General features: G+C 52.9%; 2 protein-coding genes across 13 annotated transcripts in view; one reads left to right on the forward strand and one right to left on the reverse strand.

The window, feature by feature from the left end:
• The window catches only part of LOC119566252 (interferon-induced very large GTPase 1-like), an 858,959-nt gene that overhangs the window by 592,339 nt on the left and 239,521 nt on the right, over positions 1 to 27,099 (reverse strand). The window lies entirely within an intron of this gene.
• On the forward strand, positions 40 to 27,099 carry LOC119566338 (integrin alpha-M). Of its 2 annotated transcripts, XM_043549294.1 has the most exons (28): positions 40 to 352; positions 6,647 to 6,761; positions 6,897 to 7,000; positions 7,275 to 7,339; positions 8,109 to 8,151; positions 8,602 to 8,732; positions 8,991 to 9,136; positions 9,521 to 9,674; positions 11,287 to 11,437; positions 13,553 to 13,701; positions 15,367 to 15,507; positions 15,805 to 16,011; positions 16,145 to 16,275; positions 18,707 to 18,864; positions 19,036 to 19,190; positions 19,354 to 19,485; positions 20,103 to 20,176; positions 20,395 to 20,536; positions 20,939 to 21,052; positions 21,601 to 21,680; positions 21,839 to 21,922; positions 22,201 to 22,279; positions 22,528 to 22,635; positions 22,850 to 22,933; positions 23,053 to 23,166; positions 23,369 to 23,461; positions 23,639 to 23,749; positions 26,599 to 27,099. In XM_043549294.1, exons 1-28 carry the CDS (start codon positions 316 to 318, stop codon positions 26,743 to 26,745), a joined length of 3,249 nt encoding a protein of 1,082 aa, XP_043405229.1. In that variant the 5' UTR covers positions 40 to 315; the 3' UTR covers positions 26,746 to 27,099. The 2 variants fall into 2 exon arrangements, with proteins under 2 accessions (XP_043405229.1, XP_043405230.1); XM_043549295.1 differs by lacking the exon at positions 20,939 to 21,052.

Raw genomic sequence — 27,099 nt, forward strand, 5'->3', positions numbered from 1 at the left:
AGGGGAAGCGGGAGGGGAGAGTTCAGGGGGGTGGAGTTTGGCCGTTTTATTTGTTTTACATCTGTCTCCATACAGCTGTCTGTCTGTCTGACGAGTTCAGTGTTCCAGTGTTGCTGACTTTTCCCCCGTCTTCTCCATTCTGCTCCCTCCCTACCACACCCTGAGTCCCCCTCCACCCTGACAGTTTTTCTCTCTTTTCAGCTAGGACTTCTCTTTCCTCTGCATTCTGCTGCCTCCTCTCCAGGCACCACCCTTGAACCTCACACCTCCTACGGGAGCATCCCTGCTCCATAGACACCCCTCACCCAGCACAGGATGGACCCCGTGGCTCTGCTCCTCTACCTGTGCGCAGGTAAGTGCCAGCCAGAGGGCCTGGGAAAAGCTGGGCTCCTCCACATGGGTGCCCAGCGAGTACCCCTCTGGCAGGGGGATGGGAGCAGCTGGACGCTCAGGACTCTTGGCTGCTATCCTTGGCTGGCTCTGGGAGAGGAGTGGGGTCGGTGGGTTACAGCAGGAGGCCTGTGCATCAGGACTCCTGGGTTCTCTCCTCAGCTCTGGGAGGGGAATGGGGCTCTCGTGACTTGTGTGGGGGAGGGCTGGTAATCAGGACTCCTGGGTTCACTTCCCTCTCTGCTCTGTTCCCCCCAGACTCTCTGGGATGGGAGTGGGTCACAGGTGCGACTCCCTTTCTCTGTGGGGCGTGTGTGCTCGGAAGGATGTTGGGGGCGTGGGGGAGGCGGGTTTGGGGAGAGTCCAGCAGGTTTGTAGTGGATGCAGTGTTTGCAATGGCTCAGTCTTTGTGTAAAACCACAGTCGCTTCCCCCTGCTTCAAGGTCACATCTCTGCTGTCTGCGAGGCCTGGACCCATCAGGGAATGGAGCGGGGGCAGAGTTGGGGGTTGCTGAGGATGAGGGGGACGGGTTGGGAAGTGGGGAAAGACTGGGAGATGGGGCTTGAAAAGGGAGGAAGGGAAGAATGGGGGAGGCCACCTCAGCTCCTCCCCCACCCTCAGCTCCTTTGCCCCCAGACCCCACCTACCCAGCCCCACTTTGCCCCGTATCTGCTCCTCCTATAGCGCTGGAGGGCCTTTACCACCTCCCAGGCCTGGAGGGGGCAACTCCAAGGGGATTCTCCTTCCCAGCGCTGGCCTTGCAGGGAGGGTGAGGGCAGAAGGGAGGAGAGCTCTGCATTAGGGCAGTTGGCTACACTGTGCATTAGGGATTCACTTTTGCCACTGATTGGCTGTTTGGTGTTTCTTGTGTGACATGAGTTTGATGGGTCTCAGCTGTGGCTCCCATGGCACAAGCTTGCCAGGCCACCCTGCACTAATTGACAGATCGGCAGAGACCAAGATCTGCCTGGGCCAAGTTGCTCCCGGTGCAATGCTGTGGCCAATCCTTGGATACATAAGCAGGGGAATCTCGGGAAGGACTAGAGAGGTTATTTTCCCTCTGTATTTGGTCCTGGTGCGACCACTGTTGGACTCTTGTGGCCAGTTCTGGAGCCCACACTTCAAGAAGGATGTTGATAAATTTGAGAGGGTTCAGAGAACAGCCATGAGAATGACTGAAACATTAGAAAACCTGCCCGATAGACTCAAGGAGCTCAATCTATCACTATTTAGATTAACGAAGTGAAGACTAAGGAGTGCTTATCTCCGTCTATAAATACCTACCTGGGGAAAAATGTTTGATGATGGACTCTTCAGTGTAGCCCAGCGGTTCTCAACTAGGGGTCCACGGCCCACAGGGTATCCGCGAGCCCTTTCAAGGAGGCTGCTGGGCCCTGCGGCAGAAGCCCCAATCCCCGGCGCCCCACTGTGGGGCTGAAGCTGGGGGAGGCGCAATCCCTCCCCAATCCCCGCCGCCTGGCCAGGTCAGAGGCGGGAAGCCAGAGCCCGGCAATGTGGGTTAACTGCTGCTCTGGCTGGTGCATGGAGCAGGCAGCAGCAGCTGTCCTGCCTCTCCTGCTGGTACCCTAGATTGAAGCTCCCAGCCTCCTCTGCTCCCGCAGTGGCAGCCGGTAAGAGCCCTCCAGCTCCGTGGCTGGCGGACCCCTCCGGGAACAGGGACCACAGGGGAGTCCTCCCAGCACAGTCCCTAATACCCCTTTCCCCACACCCTGAGCTATGTCTTCCCTGAATCCTGAGCTACCCCCGCTGCCCACACACAGCCCCAGCTACCCCCTCCCTTCACCCTGAGCTACCCACCCCCCTGCCCACATACAGACCCTACTTACCCTCTCCCTGCACCCTAAGCTGTTTTCAAACTTTTTGAGCTAAGCCCCCCAGCTTTGAGTTATAATTTTTGGTTGCCCCCCCAACCCAGACAGACTGGGTGGCCTGCTGAGGTGAGTCAGAAGGTGGAGGTAGCACTCCCTTCCTGGAAACTGCTATGTGGGGCTTGAACCCCACTGTCCCCTGTCCCCCCCAAATAGAAGTCAAACTACACCTATGCCCAAGGCCCCTCTGTCCCCCTGGGCCCTGCAATTTTTATAGCATGTCCAGGGGGGTCTCAGAGAGAAAAAGGTTGAGAACCCCTGGTCTAGCAGACAAAGGACTAACACAATCCAATGCCTTGGAAGTTGAAGCTTGACAAATTCAGACTGGAAATAAGGCGTACCATTTTTAACAGCGAGAGTAATTAACCACTGCAACAATTTACCAAGGTTTGTGGTGGATTCCCTTGTTGGGATATAATACATAAGATGATATATGCTATGGGGGCGAGTGTGGCTGTTGTGTGTTTGAAACCGGAGTGCAAGTCCTGCATTTTGGCAACCAAAGCAAGAACTTAAAGGTCAAGCGGTCAAAACCTATTTGAGGGGGAGGGATAGCTCAGTGGTTTGAGCATTGGCCTGCTAAACCCAGGGTTGTGAGTTCAATCCTCGAGGGGGCCATTTAGGGATCTGGGGCAAAAATTGGGGATTGGTCCTGCTTTGAGCAGGGGGTTGGACTAGATGATCTCCTGAGGTCCCTTTCAACCCTGAGATTCTATGATACCAAACAACTTTGTTATGTCCTTGGAAAAAATGGAGAATCAACATTTAAGGAAATAACACCAGTGGAACTGCTATAAAAATGTATAAATGCCTTGGATTGTGTGCCCAAAATTGTCCCTTTAAAACAAAGGGTAAAGGCCCAAAACAACAAAAACAAAAATCTAATAATGTCACAAAGTAAATTATAAATAAAAGCTTCACACATCTGCAATTTATAGTATTTCAGTAATCCAAAGCCCAGTTTATATATGGTGTGGTACTTGTAAACTCCCTGCACCTTGTAACTAAACTAAATCCCAACTAACCATCAAAATGTCTAACTACTGGGCTATGGTATAGTATGTTTCGGGTATAAATGTAAAGTAAATAAGATCCATTTTGTAAGGCATAAAAAGTATTTATATATAGCAACACTGTGTCCAATATCTGCCTGCTCCCCCATCCTGTAAACAGGCCCCTGCTGAGGGTCTAACACCCTGAACTGGAAATTTTAAATCAAGATTGGATCTTTCCCTAAATGTTCCAGTCTGGTTCAAACAGGCATTCATTCAGAGACGCTCTCTGGCTTATGTTACATAGGAAGTCAGACTAGATGATCAAAGCAGTTCCTTCTGGAGTTATGGTCTGTAATTCTATGAAGGCTGCTCTGCCCCTGCTACCCTACAGAAAGTGTTCCCCGCCTCCTCTTATGAATCTGGGTCAGCAAGAGATAAATCAAGGGCTTCATTCACCACTGCTAAATCCGTTCATGATAGTCTTCACTTGGGAGTTTCTGCTGCTATGCAAATGAATGAATGGTATGATGCACGTAAAATGGCCCTCAAGGACTAGAGAAAAGGGAAGCTTGAAGGATCTGGGAGTCAAGACTCCTGGGCTCTATCCCCAGCTCTGAGAGGGATGTGGAGTCTGGTGCTCAGTCTCAGAAAGGTTTTGGACTAAATTTGCTGAGGCTACAGCTAATGATGGGAGTTTACAGAGGGTATTCGAGGCTATTAACGTCGGATGGCCAAGACATTACATATCAAGATGTTCCAAGCTGACATGCTCACAAGAGGACATGAAGGACACTTGGACATGGGGAAATGTAAGTGCAGAGCCAGAGAGATACGGTACTGGCCACAAATGAACAATGAGAGAGAGAAATTGTTAAAATGTGTGAAACAGGCCCCCAGTGCCAACCTAAACAGAGAAAAAGAGGCTATGTTGAAAAGCGATGACTAGTTCAGGGCGTGGTCTAAAGTTGGTGTGGATCTATTTGCATACACAGGTGAAGACTATGTTTTGACACTGGATTATAATTCTCATTCACTGGAGGCTGTTTATTAGAAAATACAGTCACTTCTGGGGTGGGGCATAGGAGCTGTTTGGGCAGCGATTCGCTCACCCGGCACTGAGATGAGGCCATTTGTTGGGTCTCTTTGGGAGGGCATTGGGGTGTGTATGACTCTCCCTCTCCGTGCGGCATGTGTGCTTGGTAGGATGTGGGCCAGGGATGGGGTTGGTGGGCAGGAAGTGGACGCGGTTGGCACGGTCCTGCTATAAGGTCACCAGAGGTTCCTCCTGCTTCAAAGTCACATCAGCTCTGTCTGTGAGGCTGGGACCTCGCAGGGCATGGGGGAGGGCAGACTTTGTGGTGGTTGAGAATAAGGATGACAGACTTGGGGATTTGAGGCACACTGGGAGACGAGGCCTAAGAAGGGGAAATTGGAGGAGCCTGTCCCCGCTCTCCCAGCACCCCCTTTTGTCCAGCCAGCCCCACAATTTTCCAACCCCACCCACCAGCCCCACAATTCTGCACCCGACCTTGCCCCACATTTGCTCCTCCTGCAAATCTGGAGGGTCTGGTGGCTACAGTTTTAAGCTTAGCAGAGTGACAGTCACCTCTGTTACTTGCTTCAAACTGAGAGCCTCTAGGAACACATAGAGACCAAAGGTAATGACCATCTATAATTCACCAGTACAAGGTCTAGTCTATTTTTACGTTTTATTAAAGTTAGTTATGATTACCCACGCATATAGAAATTCTATACAGACCTACGCACAATTTACAAATATAGTTATACTCACATCCTTGACAATAGTGTTAGAATCTGATGGGTCTCTTATGGCTTGATCATCAGTAGAGGGATGGTTCCTGCTGGAGTCTCCCAGAGGGAGCTCAGTTTTCTCATTCTGGGCATCCCCTTTTTATACTGTGATTCTGTCTACACCTACGTTCTGCGAGTGTCCATAAAAGTGTCCACCCTCTTTTCCCTTATTGGTCTGTCTCCCCTGGAAACTTAATGAACCCCAATTTTCTATAGGCTGGGTAAGTTCCCTTTATTCTCGTTAGCATTAGCGCACAAGCTGTATCCCATGATTAAGACACATGTCTGAGACAGATGCGCCTTTATGGTATTTTTATGATCTAATATTAATCTTCTGGGTAATTTTGCACAATACTGTCACTTGTTGCCTCTTTTCCCATAATCTTATGGCACTGGGTTATTTTTCAGTCACTTATGTCATCATTTGTCTCCAAGGCCTAAAATAGCTAAGCTAAAGTCTTTCAGGCTTTAACCTACAGGTTCTTACATTTCAGCTTGTCTTAGTCGTCGCTAGTACTTGGTTCGGTATTTAGAGGAATTATACTTTTATAATCCTACAAATTAACTCTAGTTAATGAATATATCTATGATATAACATAATCACAATGTCGTACAATAAATGAATAATAACTAAAACCACTGGCTACATGGCCATATAGTCTATCAATCTATGAAGACTGATCTGTCCCTTCTGTCCCTACAGGAAGTGCATCCGCTATGGATCAGCATCAGGAAAGCGGATGGAGATAAATCTAGGACTTCCTTCTCCAGCGCTGAATCCACTCATGATTAGGGCCCTGCCAAATTCACCGTCATGAAAAACATATCACAGACTGTGAAATCTGGTCTTTTATGTGCTTTTACCTAATCCTATACAGATTTCACAGGGGAGACCAGTATTTCTCAAACTGGGGGTCCTGACCCAAAAGGGTGTTGCAGGGGAGTCACAGGGTTATTTTAGGGGGGTCACAGTAGTGCCACCCTTACTTCTGTGCTGCCTTCAGAGCTGGGCGGCCAGAGAGGAACGGCTGTTGGCCAAGCACCCAGCTCTGAAGGCAGTGCCCCGCCGGCAGCAGAGCAGGAGTAAGGGTAGCAGTGCCACAGCCCCCCACCAATAACCTTTTGATCCCCCACTCCCACAGCTCCTTTTGCGTGAGGACCCCTACAATTACAACACTGTGCAATTTCAGATTTAAAGAACTGAAATCATGAAATTTATGATTTTTAAAATCCTATGACCATGAAATTGACCAAAATGGACTCTGAATTTGGTAGCGCTCTACTAATGAAATTTATATTTAAATGGGAGTGTCTGGCACTGTGCAATGAATGTGGGCAATGATTTGCATAAAATAGCCCTTGAGGGCTAGACAGCCGGGAGCAGGTGGTGAGGAGCTGGGAGTCAGGATGCCTGGGTTCTATCCCTGGCTTTGGGAGAGGAGTGAGATTTGGTGGGTTAGAGTAGCGGGCTAGAATTCAGTCCCATAACCAGAAAGCCCCAGGCACTGGCCTGGTCTCCATCGGGGAAGCTCTAACTGGAGACTATTTAACCCCTGCAGTGCTGGCACCGAGCCATGGATTCAGCGTGGACGTGGAGGGACCCATCACCTTCCAGGAGGCAGCTGAGGGGTTTGGGCAGAGCGTGGTGCAGTTCGGGAATGCCAGTGCCGGGGGGTAAGGGCTGGACATGGGACCCCACGTGACTTGTGCCCAACACTGAGGGGCATGTCTGGCTGGGCTGCCTCCCCTGGGCCTCAGTCCCCTGGGTGTGTGGGGCATCCCCTGACCCCCCATACCTTTTCCCCTCAGGCTGATTGTTGGGGGCCTGCTGCAGACAGGAAACGTGAATGAAACCAGCAAAGTCTACAAGTGCAACCCTGGATCCGGACGCTGCCAGGAGATCCCCATCCAGAGTAGGGGCACCCTGTGTTGTGGGGTGCAGAAATATGATTGGGGTGGGAGTCAGGACTCTTGGGTTCTGTCACCAGCTCTGAGAGGGAAGGGGGGTCTAGTGGATTAAAGCGGGGGGAAAGGGAGGCTGGGAGCTAGGACTCCTGGGTTCTATACCCAAATGTGGGGGGGTCTAGTGGTTAGAGCTGAGAGTCAGGAATTCTCAGTTCTTTCCTCCGTTCTGGGACAGGAATGGAGTTTATTTGCTGAGCCTGGTGTGCATCTCTCCCCTGTCAGGGTCCCTGGATGCCATGAACATGTCCCTTGGTTTGTCTCTGGCTTCCCGAGGCTCCCAGTTCCTGGTAGGTACCACACCCAGGGGAAATGGGTGGTGGGATTGAGGTGCAACATTTTCTCCCTCATCATTCCAGGGGACAGGTCCGTCCCGCCCCGAAACCCCACTACTCATGGATGGTAGTAACTGGGCGGAGTCAGCGTGACTGCAGCAACGGTGCAGAGGTGACAATTGGGTGACATCCCCATGACTACATGACAACTGTGTGAGGGCTGTTGGTAATTCCTGTAACTGGAGGGGTGGTACAACGATGCAGTGGGGAATGGTGGTAGCCAGGTATCCTCCCTTTGGCTACAGTGATCGTGAGGTGATGTTATGAGGGATGGAGGCAACTGGCTGATGTTGCCATGGTGACAGAGACTGTGTGCTGAGGTAGCAGGAAGCGTTGTCACTGGGTTGTTGTCATGGCGACAGTGACTGTACATGGACATAGCAGGGAGCATGGCAAGCGGTTGACATTGCCATGGCAACAGTGACTGGACACTGCCATAGCAGGGAGTGTGGTAAGCAGATGATGCCCCCGTGCGTCTCCCCTGTCTCCTCTCAGAGTTAGGTCCCGACATCCCGTCTGCCCCAAAGGGGGTCCCTGCCCTGGCAGGGCTTTTCCCTGCATATCCATGGGGCGGGGGGGAAGGGATCAGGCCCCAGGCTCTCTTCCCCACCCTCACCGCTCTGTTGAGAGGGGCTCCTACTGACCCCCTGCCTTTTCGTGCCCCGTGCTGCACCGGGCCTGCGGGGAGAACATGTACGTCAGTCACTGCTGCTTCCCTCTGCAGCACAGCTTCTGGCAACTCCAGCACATCCTGGACACCCAGCCAGGTAAGGGGTGACACGGGGGTGTGTATGGGGGGGACTTACACCCTGGGTTCCCAGGTGGGTACAAGGGCCATGGGGAAGTGGAGGGGAGATGGGTCTAGAGGGGCCCAGGGTCTGATGTGGGTTGGGATACCAGGCTAGGTGGGCCCATTGGTTTGATTCAGGATGTCAGTAGGAGCTGGGAGTCAGGACTCCTGGGTTCTGTCCCAGCTCTGGGAGGGGGAGGGGTGTATTTTTTTCATCCCAGTGCATGTCATGGTCTACTCTCAGGACCCCTCCATGGCAGGGACGGGATGGTATTGCGGCAGAGGGGCCGAGGGGTCTGATCGGGGTGGCCAGCAGGGGGCGGGATATCAGGTTAGATGCGCCCATTGGTCTGGTCTAGCTCTTTCTGGTGGGTTTCCCATGTTTGTGGAGTTGGGTCAGGACGTACTTCATTCCTGTCCCTCTCAGAGTGCCCCAGACGTGTCACAGACATAGCGCTCCTCGTCGACGGCTCGGGCAGCATCGCACCTGTGGACTTTGGAAAAATGAAGACGTTTCTTGCTGAGATCATGAAGCGTTTCCGCAGCACCGACACGCAGGTAATGGGCAGAAGCTGAACCCTGACTACGTGCCCTGCCCCTCGCAGTCAGTGCTGACCCCAATACCCCAGTGTGGCGCTAGGGGGCGCTGTGCTGCAGGGGGAGCAGTAAAGGATTTTGCATCCAAAACCAGGAAAAAATTCCAACAGAACCACTACGTCCCGACTGCCTCAGCCCTTAACTGAGTCTGATGCCTGCTTTTCTTACCCTCTACCCCTGGGGTTGTTTTTCTCTCTTCTCCCCTGCCTCCCCTTGCAGTTCGCCCTCATGCAGTACTCCAATAAATTTGAATTGCACTTCGACTTCATGGAGTACAGGAGAAGTCATGACCCCGATCACCTAGTCTGGAGGATTGAGCAACTTCATGGAACGACATACACGGCCACAGCCATCCGGAAAGTGGTGTAGGTATTGCCTTCCTCCCCGTGCTGACTCCACAGGGAATGGGCTACAAGGACATGCAACCTAAGGGATAGGGACTCAGGACTCCTGGGTTCTATCCCCAGCTGTGGGAGGGGACTGGGGACTAGTAGGTTAAAGTGGGGTGGGGATGCTGGGAGCCAGGACTTTGGGGTTCTGTTGCCAACTCTGAGCCTCTGTTGTGTTGTGACTTTAAGCAAGTCACGTCCCTGCCCTATGCTTCAGTTTCCCCATCAGTAAAATGGGGACATGATGGTGACCTCCTTTGTAAAGGACTTTGAGATCTGCAATACCAAAGCAGTGGACGAGCGTTACGTATTATTACATATCAATAACCCTCCCATGCATTCCCCACCCCCCTTTTCCAGGCGGGAGCTGTTCATCTCTGGGAAAGGCGCTCGGGATGAGGCCACCAAGGTTCTCATTGTGATCACAGATGGGCAGAAATACAAAGACCCGCTTTCTTATTCAGATGCCATCCCCGAGGCTGAGAGAGCTGGGATCATCCGCTACGCCATCGGGGTGAGCCGTGGCTGTGCGGAGAACTAGTAGGGATCTGAGCCCATGTCCAGGTTCCCACCAGATAAGGGAGAAGAACTGACCCTGGGTTGTAACTGGGTCAAAGTGTGACGTTATAGGAGAGCTGGAGCTCCTCTGTTGTTCAGGTTGAGCAGAGCTTTCTAGTTAAAGGTTGGGTTTTCTGACTGCCCTACGATACACGTGCTGACTCAGATTGTCATAAAATTTGGTTTGCCTCATGGGGATGCAGGTTAAGATTAGTGGTCTAAATTTGGGATCATTTGAACAAGGGGTTTCTGAGATATAGCTCCCCCCCCTTAAACAGCAAAGTCACCCGGTTCTTATAAAGTCTTTTTTGCACCCGCCTGGGGCTCAAACAACAGCTCTGATCCTCCCCAAACTGATCTCAGTCACTTGACGTTTCTCTCTGTTAAACTGCTGAGCCAAAGAGATTGAAATGGGCATCAGCAGCAAGGCGAAGGGCAAGTTTACACGATACACTTAAGTCGAATTAAGTTACGTCGTCACACAGCCACCGCAGTAATTAAATCGGTTTTTCGTGTCCACATTACTCTCCTGTCGGCCGTGCGCATCTTCACCGGGGACTTTTCACTGATTTAACTGTCAGTGCGGGGCATTATGGGGCTGAAGCCCCACCGCCTGGGGCCAACAGCTGGAGCCTCAGGCTATGTAAGCCACACAGTGCATGTATGGACACTGCATCAACCTAACTACATTGACCTAAAACAACGCCTCTTGTGGAAGTGGAGCTATGAAGTTGGTGTAGCGGGTGAGTTTCATGGGTGGGAGCTACATTTTAGTGTAGCCACTTACAGAGTTAGGTCGACGTAAGTCCTACGTCAACAAACTCGGATTTAGAGTCATAGATTCCCAGGCCAGAAGGGACTTTTGCAATGATCTAGTCTGAGCTGCTGTGTAGCACAGGCCAGAGAACTGACCCCAATAATCCCTGTTGGAACCAGAGCAAATCTTTTAGAAAACCAGCCAGTCTTGAGATAAAAATTGCTAGGGATGGAGAATCCACCACGGCCTGTGGTGAGCTGCTCCAATGGTTAATTCCCCTCATGGTTAAACCTGACACCTTCTTTCCAAAAGGAATGGGTGTAAATTCCACTTCCAGCCATTGGATCTTGTTCAACCTTTGTCTGCTGTTTACGTCGGGCCCAGCGACGGGGAGGTGTCTGACTCCACTGCTGAACCGACTGCACACAACCCACCCGGACTAGTGTGGTGGTCCCGGCCCTTCACCCCTTGCCCCGAGGCGTCCCCTGGAGACATTGCCCGCACTCACCCCTCACTATGCCCTGGAGGTTGAGTCATGCTGGGCCCCAGAGCGCTGACAATCCCCATGGCAAGGAGACCCCTGTGCCCTGCTGCTGGTACAACCGACACAACTCGGTGCTGAAATGAGGCAGGCTCCATAACTCCAGGCTCCAGCGGCCCCCCACTCACTGGAGGAGCACATGGCACTGGCTGAGCTGTGCCTCTAGAGGGCCCAGCAGAGTTCGGGGCGGGTGGGTGTTGGTCCAGGGCTCCCGGTTGTGACTGATGCCAATGCCCTGGTCTCCCCTGTACCTCCCTCTACTCCATGAAGGTCGGCGAGGCCTTCTCCAGTGATACTGCCCAACAGGAGCTCCAGGAGATCGCCTCTGAGCCCACCAACGAGCACGTCTTCCGGGTGGACAATTTCGACACCCTCCAGGGCATCCAGAGCCAGCTGCAGGAGAAGATCTTCACCTGCAAAGGTAACAGAGCTGGGGCAGGGGCCGCAGGGGCCCTGGGGCTTTAGAATGGGTTTTCAAGGTCGAGATGGCCAGCATATTGGGCTGCATTAGTAGGAGCATTGGCAGCAGATCGAGGGAACTAATTATTCCCCTCTATTTGGCACTGGTGAGGCCACATCTGGAGTATTGCGTCCAGTTTTGGGCCCCCCACTACAGAAAGGACGTGGGCAAATTGGAAAGAGTCCAGCGAGGTCAACAAAAATGGTTAGGGGCACATGACTTATGAGGAGAGGCTGAGGGGACTGGGGTTATTTAGTCTGCAGAAGAGAAGAGTGAGGGGGGATTTGATAGCAGCCTTCAACTACCTGAAGGGGGGTTCCAAAGAGGATGGAGCTTGTCTGTTCTCAGTGGTGGCAGATGACAGAACAAGGACCAATGGTCTCAAGTTGCAGTGCGGGAGGTCTAGGTTGGATATTAGGAAACACTCTTTCACTAGGAGGGAGGTGAAGCACTGAATGGGTTACCTAGGGAGGCGGTGGAATCTCCATGCTTAGAGGTTTGTAAGGCCCGGCTTGACAAATCCCTGGCTCGGATGATTTAGTTGGTATTGGTCCTGCTTAGAGCAGCAGGTTGGACTAGATGACCTCCTGAGGTCTCTTCCAACCCTAATCTTCTATGATTCTGTGGGACGGGGAGCTGCTGGGGATCCAGAGCTGGGAGTGGTGAGAGCATATGAGTAGTGCGGTGGGATATACCTATACGGGATCAGTGGGAAGCTGAGTTTCATCAACATACCCAGAACCTCTGGGGACATGAATGATGCTTCCCTCGGTAAGAACAAACCCAAAGATTTCCCCTTACCTATTTAAACAGCCCCTGCTCCTCACCCCAGGGGTGGCTGCCTCTTCGTTCTGGGAAAGGGATCTCTGTGTAGCACTGTTTGTGACACCCTGACACCCCAATATTCACCACTGTCATGTAATCAGGATATTTTTTTGTACAAAGTACGTCTTGTGAGGGATTAGTCTAAAACTCTTGATCTGCTAAACATTAATCTCATTGGATTGTATGTGTTATCGTTCTATGTGAAGTTATGAAGTTTGGCTACATATGTGCTACTGAAACGTGTGGCGAGGTTCACAACATCCACAAGCAGCCTTTCAGGTACAACAGCAAGAAGGCCAAAGAGTGTTAATGGCTTATTGAGGAAATGCACATACGCACATGGATTACCCCAGGAACTGGGTACAATACAAACCTCTCAGAGACAGCACTACACAATGGGAACTGTTTGTCCCAAGTCACAGAAAAAGAGCTTTCCAATGAGTGGGAAGAAGATATAAAAAGTGGACAATGATATCATGGGGGACATCACTCTCCCTACAACAATACACCTGGAAATATCTGAGGGGCAAGGATTGAACTGTGGGAAGTGATGGTCCCAGGGTAGAGGAATTTTTAGCCTGAGTATGAAAACCTGGGAAAGCCAAGGCAACTTTTGCCTTAAGAATGTGCTGCCTATTTATCCCTTTGGATGAGAATCTACTTATTTGTATCCTACCTATCTAGTGTGTTATGATCAGTTTGCAGGTTTTATTTATTTATTAAGGTAATCTGCTTTGTTCTGTTTGCTTTCCATTATAATCACTTACAATTAACCTTTTGTAGTTAATAAAGTTAGTTCTTGTTTATAGTATAACCCAGTTTGTGCAATTCATAGCAGGGGGAGGGAGGGTGGTGGTGAAAGAAGCTGTGCACATCTCTCTCCACATTGAGGGAGAGGGTGAATTTTTAGGAGCTTGCACTGTGCAGAGGTCTCTGTACAGTGTAAGACAGTATTGTTTCGAGTTTATTGCCCAAAAGGGTGTGTACGTGAGTTCCAGGTGAGTCCTCTCACATAGAGCTGACTTCAGTCTGTGTCTGCAGCTGGGTGTGGCCCTATCTGTGTGTGTGTGCTGCACGAGACCGGAGAGCCTAATTCAGCAAAACAGGGGGAGGGAATCCAGGCTGGTGGAGCAGGAGAGGCTCAGTGAAAACCCAGTACATCAAGTGGCATCCCAGACGGGGTGGTCCAACCCATCACAATGTTGTATGGCTGTTTCCCATGTCACCTCCCCATGTCTCTTTTCTTTTGAGGTTATTCATCTCAGGTCATCACAGCCAATGGGCAGAGCACCTACATGGTCGGGATCCCTCACTGCCAACGCACTGGCAAAGTCATCCTGTTCAGCCAAGATACCAAGGGTGGGGAATGGACACCCAGATCACAGCTGTCGGGAGAGCAGGTATGGGGAGTGTTACAGGTAATATGGATTGTGGGTGTGAAAGAAGGAGAGCGCTGGAGGAAGCCTGTAAGCTTTTGACATCGTGCAATATTTGTGTTTGGCTTCACCTTCAGGAACGATTCGGTCAGAGAGCCTCAGGAAGGGATAAACTTGACTGGTTTAGAGAACTGCACCACAGCTGACATTCAGCATCTCTCCAATAATCCACTTCTGTTACCTTCACTTACAGTCTAGCCGGAACTCATAAGGTGGATACAGACAGAGGCCCAGACCCACCAAGGGACTTAGGCATTGTGATGCTGCATGGAGGCACCTGCCTCTGCCCGTGATCGATGAATGGGGGGAGGGGAGAGAGAGACACGGGCCCTCTTCACCTACCCCACATGTTGGGTCTCATCCAATAGGCATGCTCAGAGCTGCCAAGATATTCACAAACCAGCTGGAGGAGACAAAGAGAGGTTTCCCTTATAGCCTGGGGGTTAGAGTCCTCACCTAGGACATGGGTGACCCATGGTTCAAATCCCTGCTTTGCCTGATTAAGAAGAAGGATTTAACCATGTAGCTGTCCTCTCTCAGGCTGTAGGGTGGTTGTGATTTGCATATGTTCTGTGGCCCAATGGATACTTAATTACTCAATTAACAGGGAAGACTGAGGGAGTCCACATCAGAATATCCCACAGCTTAGGGGTTAGAGCACTGAACTGAGAACTGAACTGAGAAACAGCAGGGTCCTATTCAATTCCTTCTCCTCTGATGACACCTTCCAGAGAAGGAGTTAGATGGAGGAGCGCCTGTCTTCCCCGAGTTTGTGGAACATGCTGGGATGGCGGGGGGAGGGGGAAATGGGCACCGGGCAACTGCATGTTTAGAAAAAAGAAAAGGAGTACTTGTGGCACCTTAGAGACTAACAAATTTATTTGAGCATAAGCTTTCGTGAGCTACAGCGCACTTCATGAAAGCTTATGCTCAAATAAATTTGTTAGTCTCTAAGGTGCCACAAGTCCTCCTTTTCTTTTTGCGAATACAGACGAACACAGCTGTTACTCTGAAACCTGCATGTTTAGAATAAGACAGTAAGGCACCAGCCCTGCCGTTGAGAAAGCAACAAAGGAGCTTCTGCTGCAAAAACGTAGGCACCAAGTCAGTTTAGGCACCTACAGGGGTCAGCAGCAGCCAGGCAGAGGTTTTGCGGCTCACAGAGGCAGTTAAGTGCAGGGGGTTAATCACATACGTACCTTTGTGGATCTAGGCTAGAGAGACTCAGGCAAGGAAATAACATTACTAGTGATATTAACAGTGTCTGAAAAAGATCACACTACACTAACAAAGTGAATTTCTCTAAGCTCCAATTGCCTATTCGTGCCACCTAAACAAAACTTACAACAGTGGCTCAGTCAGTGATGGACTTGACTTGTGATAGCCCAGCCTCTAAAAAGAATTGCACCACAGTTAGCATTCAGCATCCCCATCCCTTCAAGATCTAGCTGCCTGTCTGTTCAAGAATACTTACAGAGATAGCCCCACCGGCTGCACTTTGGGAGGGTGAGGCTAAAGATGGAATGGACATTGGGACTGAATCCTTATCCCCAGAGGGTGGGAAGGGTCCCAGTGGGAGAAGAAGCAGGAATTGACTAAATTGAGGGGGTGGATTATCTGCCTCTCCAGATTGGCTCATATTTCGGGTGTACACTGTGCACTGTGGACCTCAACAGAGATGGGAACACGGACCTAGTTCTAATTGGAGCCCCCATGTACCGTACACCCCTGAATGGAGGACGGGTCTATATCTGCCCGATCGACTTGCTGGTAAGAAAGAGGAGTGCAGCACTGGGGAAGATGGGTGGCCTGGGGTTCTTGTTTGCCTGGACTGCTGTGATGCTGTGACAATTAGTATTGCAGTGGTGGGCATGGTGCTCCAGGAAGTGGGGTAGAGGCTCAGTAGGGGGCGCTCGTCCCTCCCAGTCAGTTCTGGCCCCAGTGCCCCAGAGCTGGGGGCAGGGCACACTGTGCTGCAGAGAGAGGAAAAGGAGCTTGCTAGGGATCACTCTGATGACAGCAAGTGCTGATCCTTTCCCCATGTGTCTTTTTGGATTGGGCCTGCAGGGGACGACGATGTTCTGCAACAAGACACTACATGGGCAGACGGGGGAAGTGTCTGGGCGCTTCGGGGCCAGCATGTCTGAAATCGGGGACATCAGCGGGGACGGACACACGGATGTGGCCATTGGGGCTCCCATGGAGAATGACAATCATGGGGCCTTGTACATCTTCCATGGGGAAAAGGGAGGTCTCAGTCCCCAGTACAGACAGGTGAGCCCAGCTCCTGCGGGGAGGGGTCAGTACACAGCCCTGAAGGGACACCATGGAGCCCACAGCCCCTTAGTGCCCATTATACAGTGTATTCACCCCTTCTGCATCCCTTATTGCTCTCTCTGCCGTACAGCGCATCGAGGGGTCACGGTTTCCCAGCAGGCTGCACTACTTTGGCCAGGCCGTCAGTGGTGGGACAGATCTGACGGGGGATGGACTGCCGGACATCGCGGTGGGGGCACAAGGGCAGGTCCTGCTGCTGAGGTAAATAACTCTGTGTCGTTGCACTGCTCCAAACGACAATCTCAGGCCTTGTCTACACTAAAGCATATTTTTGATATAAATTATTCCAGCGATCTGAAAGTGTAACAATTTCATCGGTATTCCATGTCCACACTGCGGTCCTCGTGTCAGCAGAGCACACCCACACTTGGTGCAGTCGCACTGAGAGTGAGAGCAGTGCACTGCGGGTACCTATCTCAGTGTGCGACTCGCCACATTCCACAGCTCGGCGTTGTGTGATGGTGGAGTGGATCACAGTGCATCATGGGTATGGAATCAATGCCCCATGATGCAGTTCGTTCCGTCACAGCAGTCTATGGGCTTTTGACTGCATTCTGTGGCATTTTTCAATGGTTCTTGTTTACTGTGAGCCTGCCACCTCCGTCTGAAAAGATGGATCCTGCACTGATCTGTGCTGTTGTGATAACTATTGCGAACAAATCGTGGATGGTCATGCAGTATATCATGAGCTCCCAATCTGAACAGGAACTAGAGATGCCTGACCTGCTCTGTGCCATGGAAAGAAACAACACAGATTACTTTTGGCATTCATGGAGCAGCTGAACACAGTGGACTGTCGCTTTTGAGCTTGGGAAACAAGCACTGAGTGGTGGGATCACACTGTTATGCAGCTCTGAGATGACGAGCCGTGGGTGCAGAACTTTCGGAGGCAGAAAACCACCTTCCTGGAACTGTGTACGGAGCTCACCCCAGCCCTGCAGTGCAAGGACACCAAAGTGAGAGCTGCCCTCTCGGTGGAGAAGTGCGTGGCAATTGCAGTGTGGAAGCTGGTGACCCTGGACTGCTACCAGTTGGTTGTGAAACAGTTTGAAGTCGTGAAGTCGATTGCAGGGGCTGCGTTAATGCAAGTACGCAGGGCCATTAACTGAATCTTGCTATGAAGGACCACGACTCTTGGCAATGTACGTGAAATAGTGAATGGCTTTGTAGAAATGGGATTCCCTAACTGCGGAAGGGTAATAGATGGAACGCATATTCCAATTTTGGCCCTGGACCATCTTGTGATGGAGTACATCAACAGAAAGGGGCACTTCTCCATGTTATTTCAGGCACCTGTAGATCACTGTGGGTGTTTTGCTGACATCAATGTGGGGTGGTCTGGGAAGGTGCAAGACGTGCGCATCTTCAGGAGCACCGGCCTGCACAGAAAGCTGCAAGCAGGGACTTTCTTTCCAGACCAAAAGATTCCAGTGGGGGATGTTAAAATGCCCATCGTGATCCTGCTAGACCCAGCGTATCCCTTACTCCCATGGCTCATGGAGCCTTAAATGGGAAACCTGGAGCGCAGCAAGGAGCTCTTCAACAGCAGACTGAGTAGGTGCAGAATGACTGTGGAATGTGCCTTTGGCACATTAAAAGCAGGCTGGCGATGCCTATAGGGAAGGTTAGATCTTAGTGAGGAAAACATTCCAATGGTCAGAGCTGCCTGTGGGGCTAAGGGTGAAAAGCTTGCCTGGGGTGGAGTGCTGAGCCAGATCACCTGGCGGCTGATTTTGAGCAGCCAGATACCATGGCTATTGGAGGGGCACAATGAGGGCTATTGGAAACAGGGAGGCTTTGAGGCAACATTTTGAGAATGAGAACCAGTAATCTGCCACGCTTCATTAAGCTCAGTTATCTGTAGTGTAGACCAGGATGCACACAGTAGCAATACATTGTGTGTGCGTGTGTGTGTGTGTGTGTGTGTGTCTGTACTGGAGAAAGGCACAATGATCGCTTTGCTGCAGGGCCGGCGAGTTGCATGAGCCCGTGGTGCTCGAGCTCCAGGAATATTCCGGGCCTGGGGGCCCGGCTCCACCAAAGTTTGGGTCCGAGTTCCACCGCTGCCCCCAAACACCTCCCCAGTTCCTCCCCCGCCCTTGCTCCTCTTGGCTGAGGTGGGGCTCAGGGCAGGGGAGTGCTGGTGCAGGGGTGGTGGTGTTCAGGGCACTGTGGATTTGTGTGTGAGGGTGCTGGACATCACATGTCCGGGGAGTACGGTGGCGGGGGGCTGTGTGGCACCCCAAACCCCCTCCTACTCCCAAACTCCCTCCCAGAACTGGTACCCCCTCCTGAACCCATACGCTCTGCCCCAGCCCAGAGCCCACACCCAGCACCCAAACTCCCTTCCAGAGCCTTAGGCAGGTATGTGTGTGTGGCGGGGTGGGGATGGGGGAGGACAGGACTTGGACCTGTTCTGGGCACCACCAAAAATTATACAAACCTGCTGCCCCTGCTTGGCTGCTCCCTTCTCTGCCTCCCAGCGTCTCCTCTAGCAGAGCTCTATATCCATAACTTGTCTCCATGGGGTGCTGTGAGCACCTCCAGGCTGGGTGGGAGGCTCAGGGGAGGGAGGGGTCCTGGCCCCATTGCAGAGAGCAGCTGGGTGATGGTTCTGTTCCCCCCATGGCAGGTCCCGGCCGGTGCTCAGAGTCAGGGTCTCCATCAGCTTCCAGCCCCCAACAATCCCCACCTCGGCCTTCGACTGCCAGGGGCAGGAGCAGCTCAACACAGAGGCCAGCAGGGCAGAGGTCTGCTTCACCATCACTAAGAGCACCATGGACAGCCTAGGTCAGGCCATACCCCCCGACCCCCCGTTCCCTTGCACTCTGAGCCAGCCAGTTCCCTGCCCTGGAGATGGACTGGAGCTAGTGCCCCGTAGAGGGGAAAGGCCCCGTGTCCCATTTCCCCTTTAGGTTCCCACTCTGACTCTCTCTGTCCCTCATTTCCCCTCCCCCGTAGGTGACAGGATCTCCAGCACCATCCAGTACAGCCTGGCCCTGGACCCCGGGCGGACTAATATCCGAGTCACCTTCGACTTCTCCAGCCCTGTCCTGAGCAGGGAGCTGCGGCTCGGCATCGAGACGAGATGTGAGACGTACCGGATAACGTTTCCTGTGAGTGTGGGGGAGTCCTAATTTCTTCCCCTCCCACTGTGTCTGCCCCTCCAACTCTGCCCCTCGCTCCTAAATCACCCAGAGAACAAACCTCTCTCCGGGTCCCACTCAGCGCCCAGCCGTCCTTACCCTTCAGGGGCCTGACATGTCTCTGTCTCCCCAGCTCTGCCCAGAGGACACCCTGACCCCCATCACCCTGCGTCTCAACTACACCCTGACGGGGGATCCCATCGCTGCTGCCAGCCACCTCAGACCCATCCTGAGCGAGGACTCTGCACTCGTGTCTGCAGGCTTGGTAAGGTGCGAAAGCCGGGCCCCGCGGTGGGTCTGCTGCAGGGATCGAACCAGTGACGTTGGCATTCCAAAGCGAGAGACTGCAAAGTTCAGAGCCAGCAGCAGCTTCCTAAACCCCTTACAGAGTGCAGGCACTGGAGGGCGACAGAGACGGAGGCCGAGTTTGCCTTGGCTACGGACCTGTCTCCGCTGGGTGGGAACATTCCAACTTCTCCTCAAAGTTTCCAAAATTTCTGTCCAAAAACCAAAATATTTTGGCTAAAAACAAGATTTTTGCTGAAAATTTTTCAAAACTTATTTTGGCCAGGGCCCCTTAGAGGGGAAAGGCCCCATGCTCTGTTCCCCATCCCCACACGAGCCAGGCAGGCCCCCTGCCCTGGCACCCCTAGAACTGTGGTACTTTTTCTGGCCAGAGCCGGGAGGGGAAGGGGGAGGAGGGGTTTGGGTGAGTGGGTGGGTGGCAAGGGCAGGGCAGATGATGGGTTCAGCTGTCCCCTGTGCAGGGGACTGGGAGGTGCTGGGGTAACTGGAGGGCCCCTGCGTCCCTGCAGTGTTGCTCTGGCAGATGGTGCTGCAGCCCTCTCCCCATTGACCCCTGCCCTCCTGGCCTCCCCCCAGCTCCCATTTCAGAAGGACTGTGGCATGGATGGCCGCTGCGATGACCAGTTAGGAGTCTCCTTCAATTTCTCTGGGTAAGTCACCGAATCCTCCCCACAAAAACACCCGCCATGGGGGGACCTGTCCAGCTTGATCACAGTTTGGATTTCCAGTGCTGATGGATCCTGGGTGGGGGGCACTGCTGTGGCGAAGATTGCAGCACTGGGGTCCCTGGCTGGGCACTGCTAGAGGAAGTTCACAGAGCAGCCAGGGCACTGCCCTGAGGAAGCTCACCCCTTTGTCTCCCCCTTAGTTTGAGCACCCTGGTGGTGGGCATCAGCCCTGAACTCAACATCACCGTCTCCATCGAGAACCGCGGGGAGAATTCCTACAGCACCACGGTGCGGTTCTTCTACCCGGCCGCGCTGTCCTACCGCCGGGTCCTGCTGCTCCAGGTACCCCAACGCACCAGGCATGAGGGGCAGGCTCTGCAGTGGGGAGCCGTGCTGCAGAGAGTGGGCAGGGGACTTGGCAGGGGATGCTGCTCTGCAGGGAGCAGGTGGGGGGCTCCGCAGGGGGCACCGTGCAGGAGGGAGTGGGCTGGGAACTCAGTTTGGAGCGTCGTGCTGCAGGGAGCGGGTGAGGGCTTGGCAGGTGGTGTCGTGATGCAAAGAGAGGGCAGGGGGCTCAGCAGCGGGCGCTGTGCTGCAGGGAGTGGTCAGGGGATCAGCAGGGGGCGCTGTGCCTCGGGGAGCGGGTAGGGGGCTCAGCACCAGGTTCTGTGCTCCAGGGAGGAGATGGGGGACTCAGCAGGGGTCTGTGGCCCCCTGTCTCACTGGCTGGTCCCCTGTGCTCAGTCTAACAGGAGGGCCCTGGCCATTAAGTGCAGCTCGGCCGTGGGCTCAGAGGAACAATCTCAAAGGAACAGCACCTGCCACATCAACCTCCCCATCTTCTGGAGCGGGGCCGAGGTAGGGACGGGCCCTGGCCTGTGGACTCCCCAGGGGTGAGCCCAGCTGGGAGCAGAGAGGGGCAGTTCCCAGGAGTCAGCCCAGTCCGTGACAAGCGATGTGCTGGGGAAAGTGCCCGGGGGAGCCAGGAGAATCAGTGCAAATAGAGCCCTGAAATCATTCCGGGGCTGGGGTCCGGCCCTGCCGGGGCTGGAAGCCAAGGGCCAGACTTGGGGGGCTGGAAATCAGGCTTCACTGGTGGAGAAAAAAACAAAGGGAGGGGCTGTTGCCTTCCTCATTTGGGGTCTTTAAAATGACGGTGAATGGGGTGTTGCCATGGCATGGAGCCGGCTGAGATCTCTGGACCCCAAACCAGGTTAACGCTGTTTAATGTTGGACAGGGACAGGGTCATGTTAACACCATTTGCCGCTCTGGGACCATTTGTTCTAAGTTCATACAAAAGCCCCCCACCGTCCTCCGTGCCTGCCTCGCCCCCGCAGTCTCTGGCAGTTCCCCAGGCCCTGAGCCCACTGGCTCTCTCACCCCCCCGCCCCGGTGTGTTTTCCAGGCCATCTTTGTCGCCACTTTCGCTGTCTCCTCTGAGGCCGACCTGGGGGACAGGCTGCAGATCATGGCCACTGCCAGCAGGTGAGGGGGCCGTGCAGGGCCAGGGGTGGGGTGGGGGGGCAGTGGGAATGGGCCGTGCATGGAGCAGGACGATGCAGAGGCCTGTGATGCAGCCTCCCTCCACAGTTAACTGGCTCCATCTCCTCACATCTCTCCCCTTTGCCCTCCCCTCCCCGCAGTGACAATGGCGGCCCCATCACCGAGCGCATGATTCACTGGGCAGAGCTGCCGGTCAAGTACGGCATCTTCATCATCCTCACCAGGTAGGTCCGTGCGGAGACAGAGGGGAGAGCGCCCCCTGCTGGGCCCCCTGTTCCCTGCAGCACAGCACCCCCTATTGAGCTCTTCCCTGAAGCACAGTGACCCTAGCGCCGCACAGGGTCATAGGTGCCAGCGCTGATTGCAAGGGGAGAGCGCCCCCTACTGAGCCCTTCCCTGTAGCACAGCGCCCCCTTCTGGACATGACACCCCACCGCCACTCTCCAGCCCCATCCATCACACTCCCATCTCTCTCCTTCCTTCCATCCTTTTCCTCCCCCAGCCTCGAGGAGTCGACCAAGTACGTCAACTTCTCTGTCGAGGACGCAGGGACAAGTGTGCCAGTGACACATGGGTACGAGGTGAGGATGGTGGCACAGAGCGCGAGGGGGGAGATGGGGCAAGAGGGAGGGAGTGGAACTGCCTGAGTCAGATTTAGTGGCTTAGAGCACAGAGAGATGAAGGTGGGGGTGGGCAGAGAGCCAGGACTCCTGGGTTCTATCCCCTGCTCTGGCAGGGGAGTGGGGTCTGAGGGTCAGAGCGGGGGCTGGGGATCAGAGCTCCCGGGTTCTCTTCCTGCAGTGCCCTGTAGCGAGTCTGTTTCTTTCAGGTCAAGAACCTGCGGCAGCGAAGTGTCCCCATCTCGGTCACGTTCCAGTTCCCCATGGAGCTGAGCGGGGTCCGGGTGTGGGACGCCTCTGAGGTCGTCCCCTCCAAGGTACCTGCCTCTCCCTGCCCTTGTGTGTGTGAGATGGGCCCAGTGACACCTGCTCGGCTGCCTGGGGGAGAACGACCTTCCCCAGGTCCTTCCCAGGCCCTGAGCCAGCCAGTCCTGTGCCCTGGTGCCAGATTGGTGCTGGTGTCCCCTAGAGGGGAAAGGCCCCATGTCCCATTCCCACCCCCATTAACACCGTGTCTCTCTCCCTCCCCAGCCCCAGCTGGCTCAGTGCACCAGTGAGGCTGAAATGCCGGGTTCGAAGGACTTTGTGAAGCAGATGAGCGAGCGCCCCCTGCTGGTGAGTATGGACCAGTGCACTAGCTCAGACAGAAAGTGCTATAGATAGACCCAGACCCTCATGGCCATGCTGAGCCCCTGCACCCCCTGCCTCACCCGGCGATATCCTTCCGCCCCCAGGACTGCTCCGTGGCCACCTGTAAGAAGATCCGGTGCAGAATCGCCTCCCTGGAAATGCGGCAACCGCTGGAGTTTATGATCAAGGGGAACGTCAGCTTCCAGTGGGTCTCCCAGGTACGAAAGCTGCCTCTGCCTCTCAGCACCGGGCAAGGGATCCCCCCAGTGTGAACAGCCCCAGAGCTGGCTGCATCTCAGTGCCGGCCAAGTGATTGCTCCGATGTGAACAGCCTGTACATTGCTCTGGGTCCCCCTGGGATGATGCTCCGGGCTGGTTTGTGCCATTTCTGGTCAGGGACGGTGAATTTCTCTGTTCCAGACTCAGCAGCAGAAAGTGAGTCTGGTGAGCGAGGCCTGGATTGAATACGAGGAGAAGAAATACACCCAGAAGGAGGGATTCGTCCAGCGCCAGGTACCAGAGTCACTGCGCCCGGGTTACAGAGAGCATCGGCTAGTGGTTAGAGCTGGGAGCCAGGAGTCCTGGGTCCTGTCCCTGCTCTGGGTGGAAGTGAGGTCTGGGGATTTAGAGCAGGGGTAGGTGATGGTGCCAGGACTCCTGGGACCCCATCTCACGCCTCCTCTCCCCCAGGTGCAGACGTTGGTGGAGCGCTCCGAGGTCTATAACTATCAGCCCATCATCGTGGGCAGCAGCGTGGGGGGCCTGATCCTGCTGGCTCTCATCACTGCAGCCCTCTACAAGGTGAGGGGGGCAGGGCTTGGACCCCTTCCCCCACCGCCCATCACCCTGGGGGTGGGGCCTGTGGTTCTCCCAGCTGGTGGAGAAGGGGCAAGGGTCTTTCCTTCAGAGGTTCCCACAGCCTGTCCCTCCTCCTCCTCGACCATGGGCCTTTGTCTGTCTGGCTCTCACCATGTCCCCCGGCTGTCTCCTTCCAGTTCGGCTTCAAGCACCAGTACAAGCAGATGATGGAGGATGCTGTGGAGGGCGAGGGGCCTCGCCTGACCCAGAGTGCAACCGCTGGCAACCCCCCTGCTTCCGATGCCCCAAAACAATACCCCCCCATGCGCTCCCCTAGATGGGTCACAGAACCCCCAAATTTTAATTGCTGAAGCTGGGCACCCTCACTCTGCCCCCCTCCTTGTCCCCCTTCCCCCACAGGTACGAGTTGCCAATGTTGGCACCCCCCCAGGCTTTGCCTCCCTCTGGGTTGCTCCAGACCCAACCCCGCCCCCTTATGTTTGCCACCTCCAAGACATAGAAAGACCGGCCACTGTCCATCCCCAACCAACAAAAGAGGTCCAAGTGCCAACTCGAGCTAATTGTTACTCAAATTAGGCTGGGCAGAATTCTATAAACCTTTTTATCATTTTAATGGCGCACACTGAGGATACGTTCACAGGCATTTTTTTTAGAATTCTATTGATTTACATTTTGATGTGGAAAATTGTGGGTTTAAGCATCCCACCCCCATTTTTATCAATTTAAATGATCCTGGTTGTGGGAATTTGTGTGTGTCGGGGGTCAGGCCATATGTGACGGTCAGACTGTTATTTAATGTCAGTAGAGGTTGAGATTCAGAAAGGTAAAGCTTTATATCGATGCTTGAAAGGACTGGATTTTTATTTGTAAATGTTGAATTCATCACACACAGGCAAACTGCTGACAAAATATTTCTATCACGAATAATCAAAAATTTCCACTTGAGAACATATCGGAGTTTGATTTAAGGCTATTTACTTTGTATATTTTTACACAGGATGTTAATAATTTGTGTTTGAATAGTTATAAAATGTGACCTTTTAAAATCAACATTTGTTGTCTTTACAGAATTTGGGTTTGATTCCCCCCTGCCCCCAGTAATTTTCCACAACTGAAAATTTAAATGAATAAAAATAAAAAAAAATTGCTCAGAAATAAACAGGACTGTCCATGGAAATTATTTTAAAAAAGAATTCTGCCAAGCCTATTTATAACATTTAAAAACACAAATTGTCAACATCACATGTCAAATTGTACAATGTAATTATCCTGAAAGGAACCCCTGGTGACACCCACACGGCCACAAGTTTTCTACACAATAAGGTGGGACACTAGAAAGTTCTCCAGGAACAGTTGTCTTTCTTTGTCTAGCTGCATGTTTTGATTGTGATCGACGGAAACCTTTTCCCTTGGTTTGGGGGGGTGCGCGGTGAAACTGATGTTTGCTGACAATTACCACTAAAAATCTCATTGTCCCAAGCTAAAACGTGGAGTGAGCGGGCAACAAAAATGACCCCCAAAACCTCTGCATAGGTTTTCCTATGCTCTCTTAGGGAATGACAGATCCTCAGAGCGGCATTCTCCTGCCCTGGTGAGAAACTAACAAATGCATAAAGGATGAACGGCGCTTCCCTTTGGGGAACAGAAGAGATGTTGGTGAACAGGGGTGAGGCTCTGGCCCTTTTCCCCACAGCTGTGACCACAGCTGTTCTTTCTGCCACGTAACTCAGAAAGCCCTTGCCTTGCCCATCATGAGCCCCCACACCCGGCGCCTCACAGAAGCTACAGCCCGGGAGGGAGCCTTCCCCGCAGCGTCCCCTCCCAGGAGACCCTGCCTCTCCCACCCTGCTCCTACCCCTCCCTGTTGGTGAGCTGTGAGTGAAGCTGGTGCTGAGAGGAGCTGCCATGGTTCGGCAGGCTGAGAAGGGCCAGCTGCACTCCCAGCCACATGTCTTGCATGGTAGATACAAATTCACTGCACGGGTGGCTGTCCATACTCACGTCCAGCAGAGGGACATCAAACCCCCATATGATAAATTTTTTCACTGGCAACAGGCAAGGCAGGACAAAAAGTGGCCAGGCCAATTAAAAATCATGCAGGAGGCAACACTATGTGGGACGCTCCAGATCCATATCCTGATGCCCCTTGCTGAACTTGAAACCTCCCACCCAGAGCGTCCCTGGCAGGGCTGGGAGCCAGGACTCTTGGATTCTATCCCAGGAGCTGTGGAAGGGAGTGGGGTCTAGTGGGTTAGGGCAGGAGGCCTGCTTTTGGCCAGCATCAGAGCCGCACTTGGCACAACGGTGGCCCATCCTCGGCCGACATCTGAGCTGCGTTCGGCACAATGGGGGCCCTGATCTCAGTTGGGGCCTTGAGGTGCTACTGGGTTACTTCCAATAAATCCAAGCTCTCAGAGTCATTCACCTGTCTTGTCTGAAGTCTCAGGTTACTTCAAACAATCTCTCAATACTGTGTGTGTGTGTTTGTGGGAGTGAAAGGGGCTGTGCTGTCCAAGCTTCCACACCACACAAGGAAATGAAATCACTTTTAAAACTGATTGAAAAGGAAAAAATAAATGTCTCTGTCCTACAGGTTTAGCCTGAGGAACTCCCTGCCACATGCAGTAATGAGGCTGGGACCAAATACGTTCCTGTATTCACACCCTACGTACTATTGTAATAATCTTTGTACAAAGTATGCCTTGTGAGGTATAATTCGAAAACTCACAAGTTGTTGATTGTCCTGATAAGATAGGTGTCTCAACATTGCATGTAAAGTTTTATAAGATTTCCCTGTATGATATTACTGACCCGTGTTCCCAACTCCACAGCCTTGGTCACACAGAAGATGGCAACCAGGTGTGGTCTCCAGAAAGGAATGTGCCTGCCTGAATTTGCATTTAATCAGTAAACCGTCTTCAAGAAGAAGGGAAACAAAGGAAGCTCAAAGGTGTGAGGAAGAGCCAGCTTCCACATAAACTCTGTGTGTCCTAGTCCGCAGCTGGAAATGTTTTTCAAGAGTGGGACTGAAACTATAAAAAAGGAGGGACAACCCCTCCTTTCCTGCCCATGGCATTCACTACACCTGAAGAGAGAAAGGAAGTATTCACTGGATGCTGAGGAAGAGGGTCTGATGTACACAGTTTGATCTGGAAGGCAGCTGAAAGCATGTGGTGAGAAACTTTGCTTGAAGAGGATAAAAGCTAGGCACTAGTAAACATTTCATCTTTATTTTCTTTTTAACCATTTCTGACTTTTATTCCTCATTAGTTGCATTCACTTAAAAATCTCTCATTGTAGTTAATAAACTTGTTTATTGTTTATGTTTTGAA

The sequence above is a fragment of the Chelonia mydas genome, chromosome 6 (genome assembly GCF_015237465.2).
Source record: "Chelonia mydas isolate rCheMyd1 chromosome 6, rCheMyd1.pri.v2, whole genome shotgun sequence".
In the NCBI taxonomy this organism is placed as follows: Eukaryota; Metazoa; Chordata; order Testudines; family Cheloniidae; genus Chelonia; species Chelonia mydas.

What these genes read in the sequence shown, in the direction of transcription:
- LOC119566338 (XM_043549294.1), top strand. Translation starts at nt 316, where the DNA reads ATGGACCCCGTGGCTCTGCTCCTCTACCTGTGCGCAG. An exon ending in GGGAATGCCAGTGCCGGGGG is followed by an intron (nt 6,762 to 6,896) that starts GTAAGGGCTGGA and finishes TTTTCCCCTCAG; the next exon opens with GCTGATTGTTGGGGGCCTGC. An exon ending in CGTACCGGATAACGTTTCCT is followed by an intron (nt 19,191 to 19,353) that starts GTGAGTGTGGGG and finishes CTGTCTCCCCAG; the next exon opens with CTCTGCCCAGAGGACACCCT.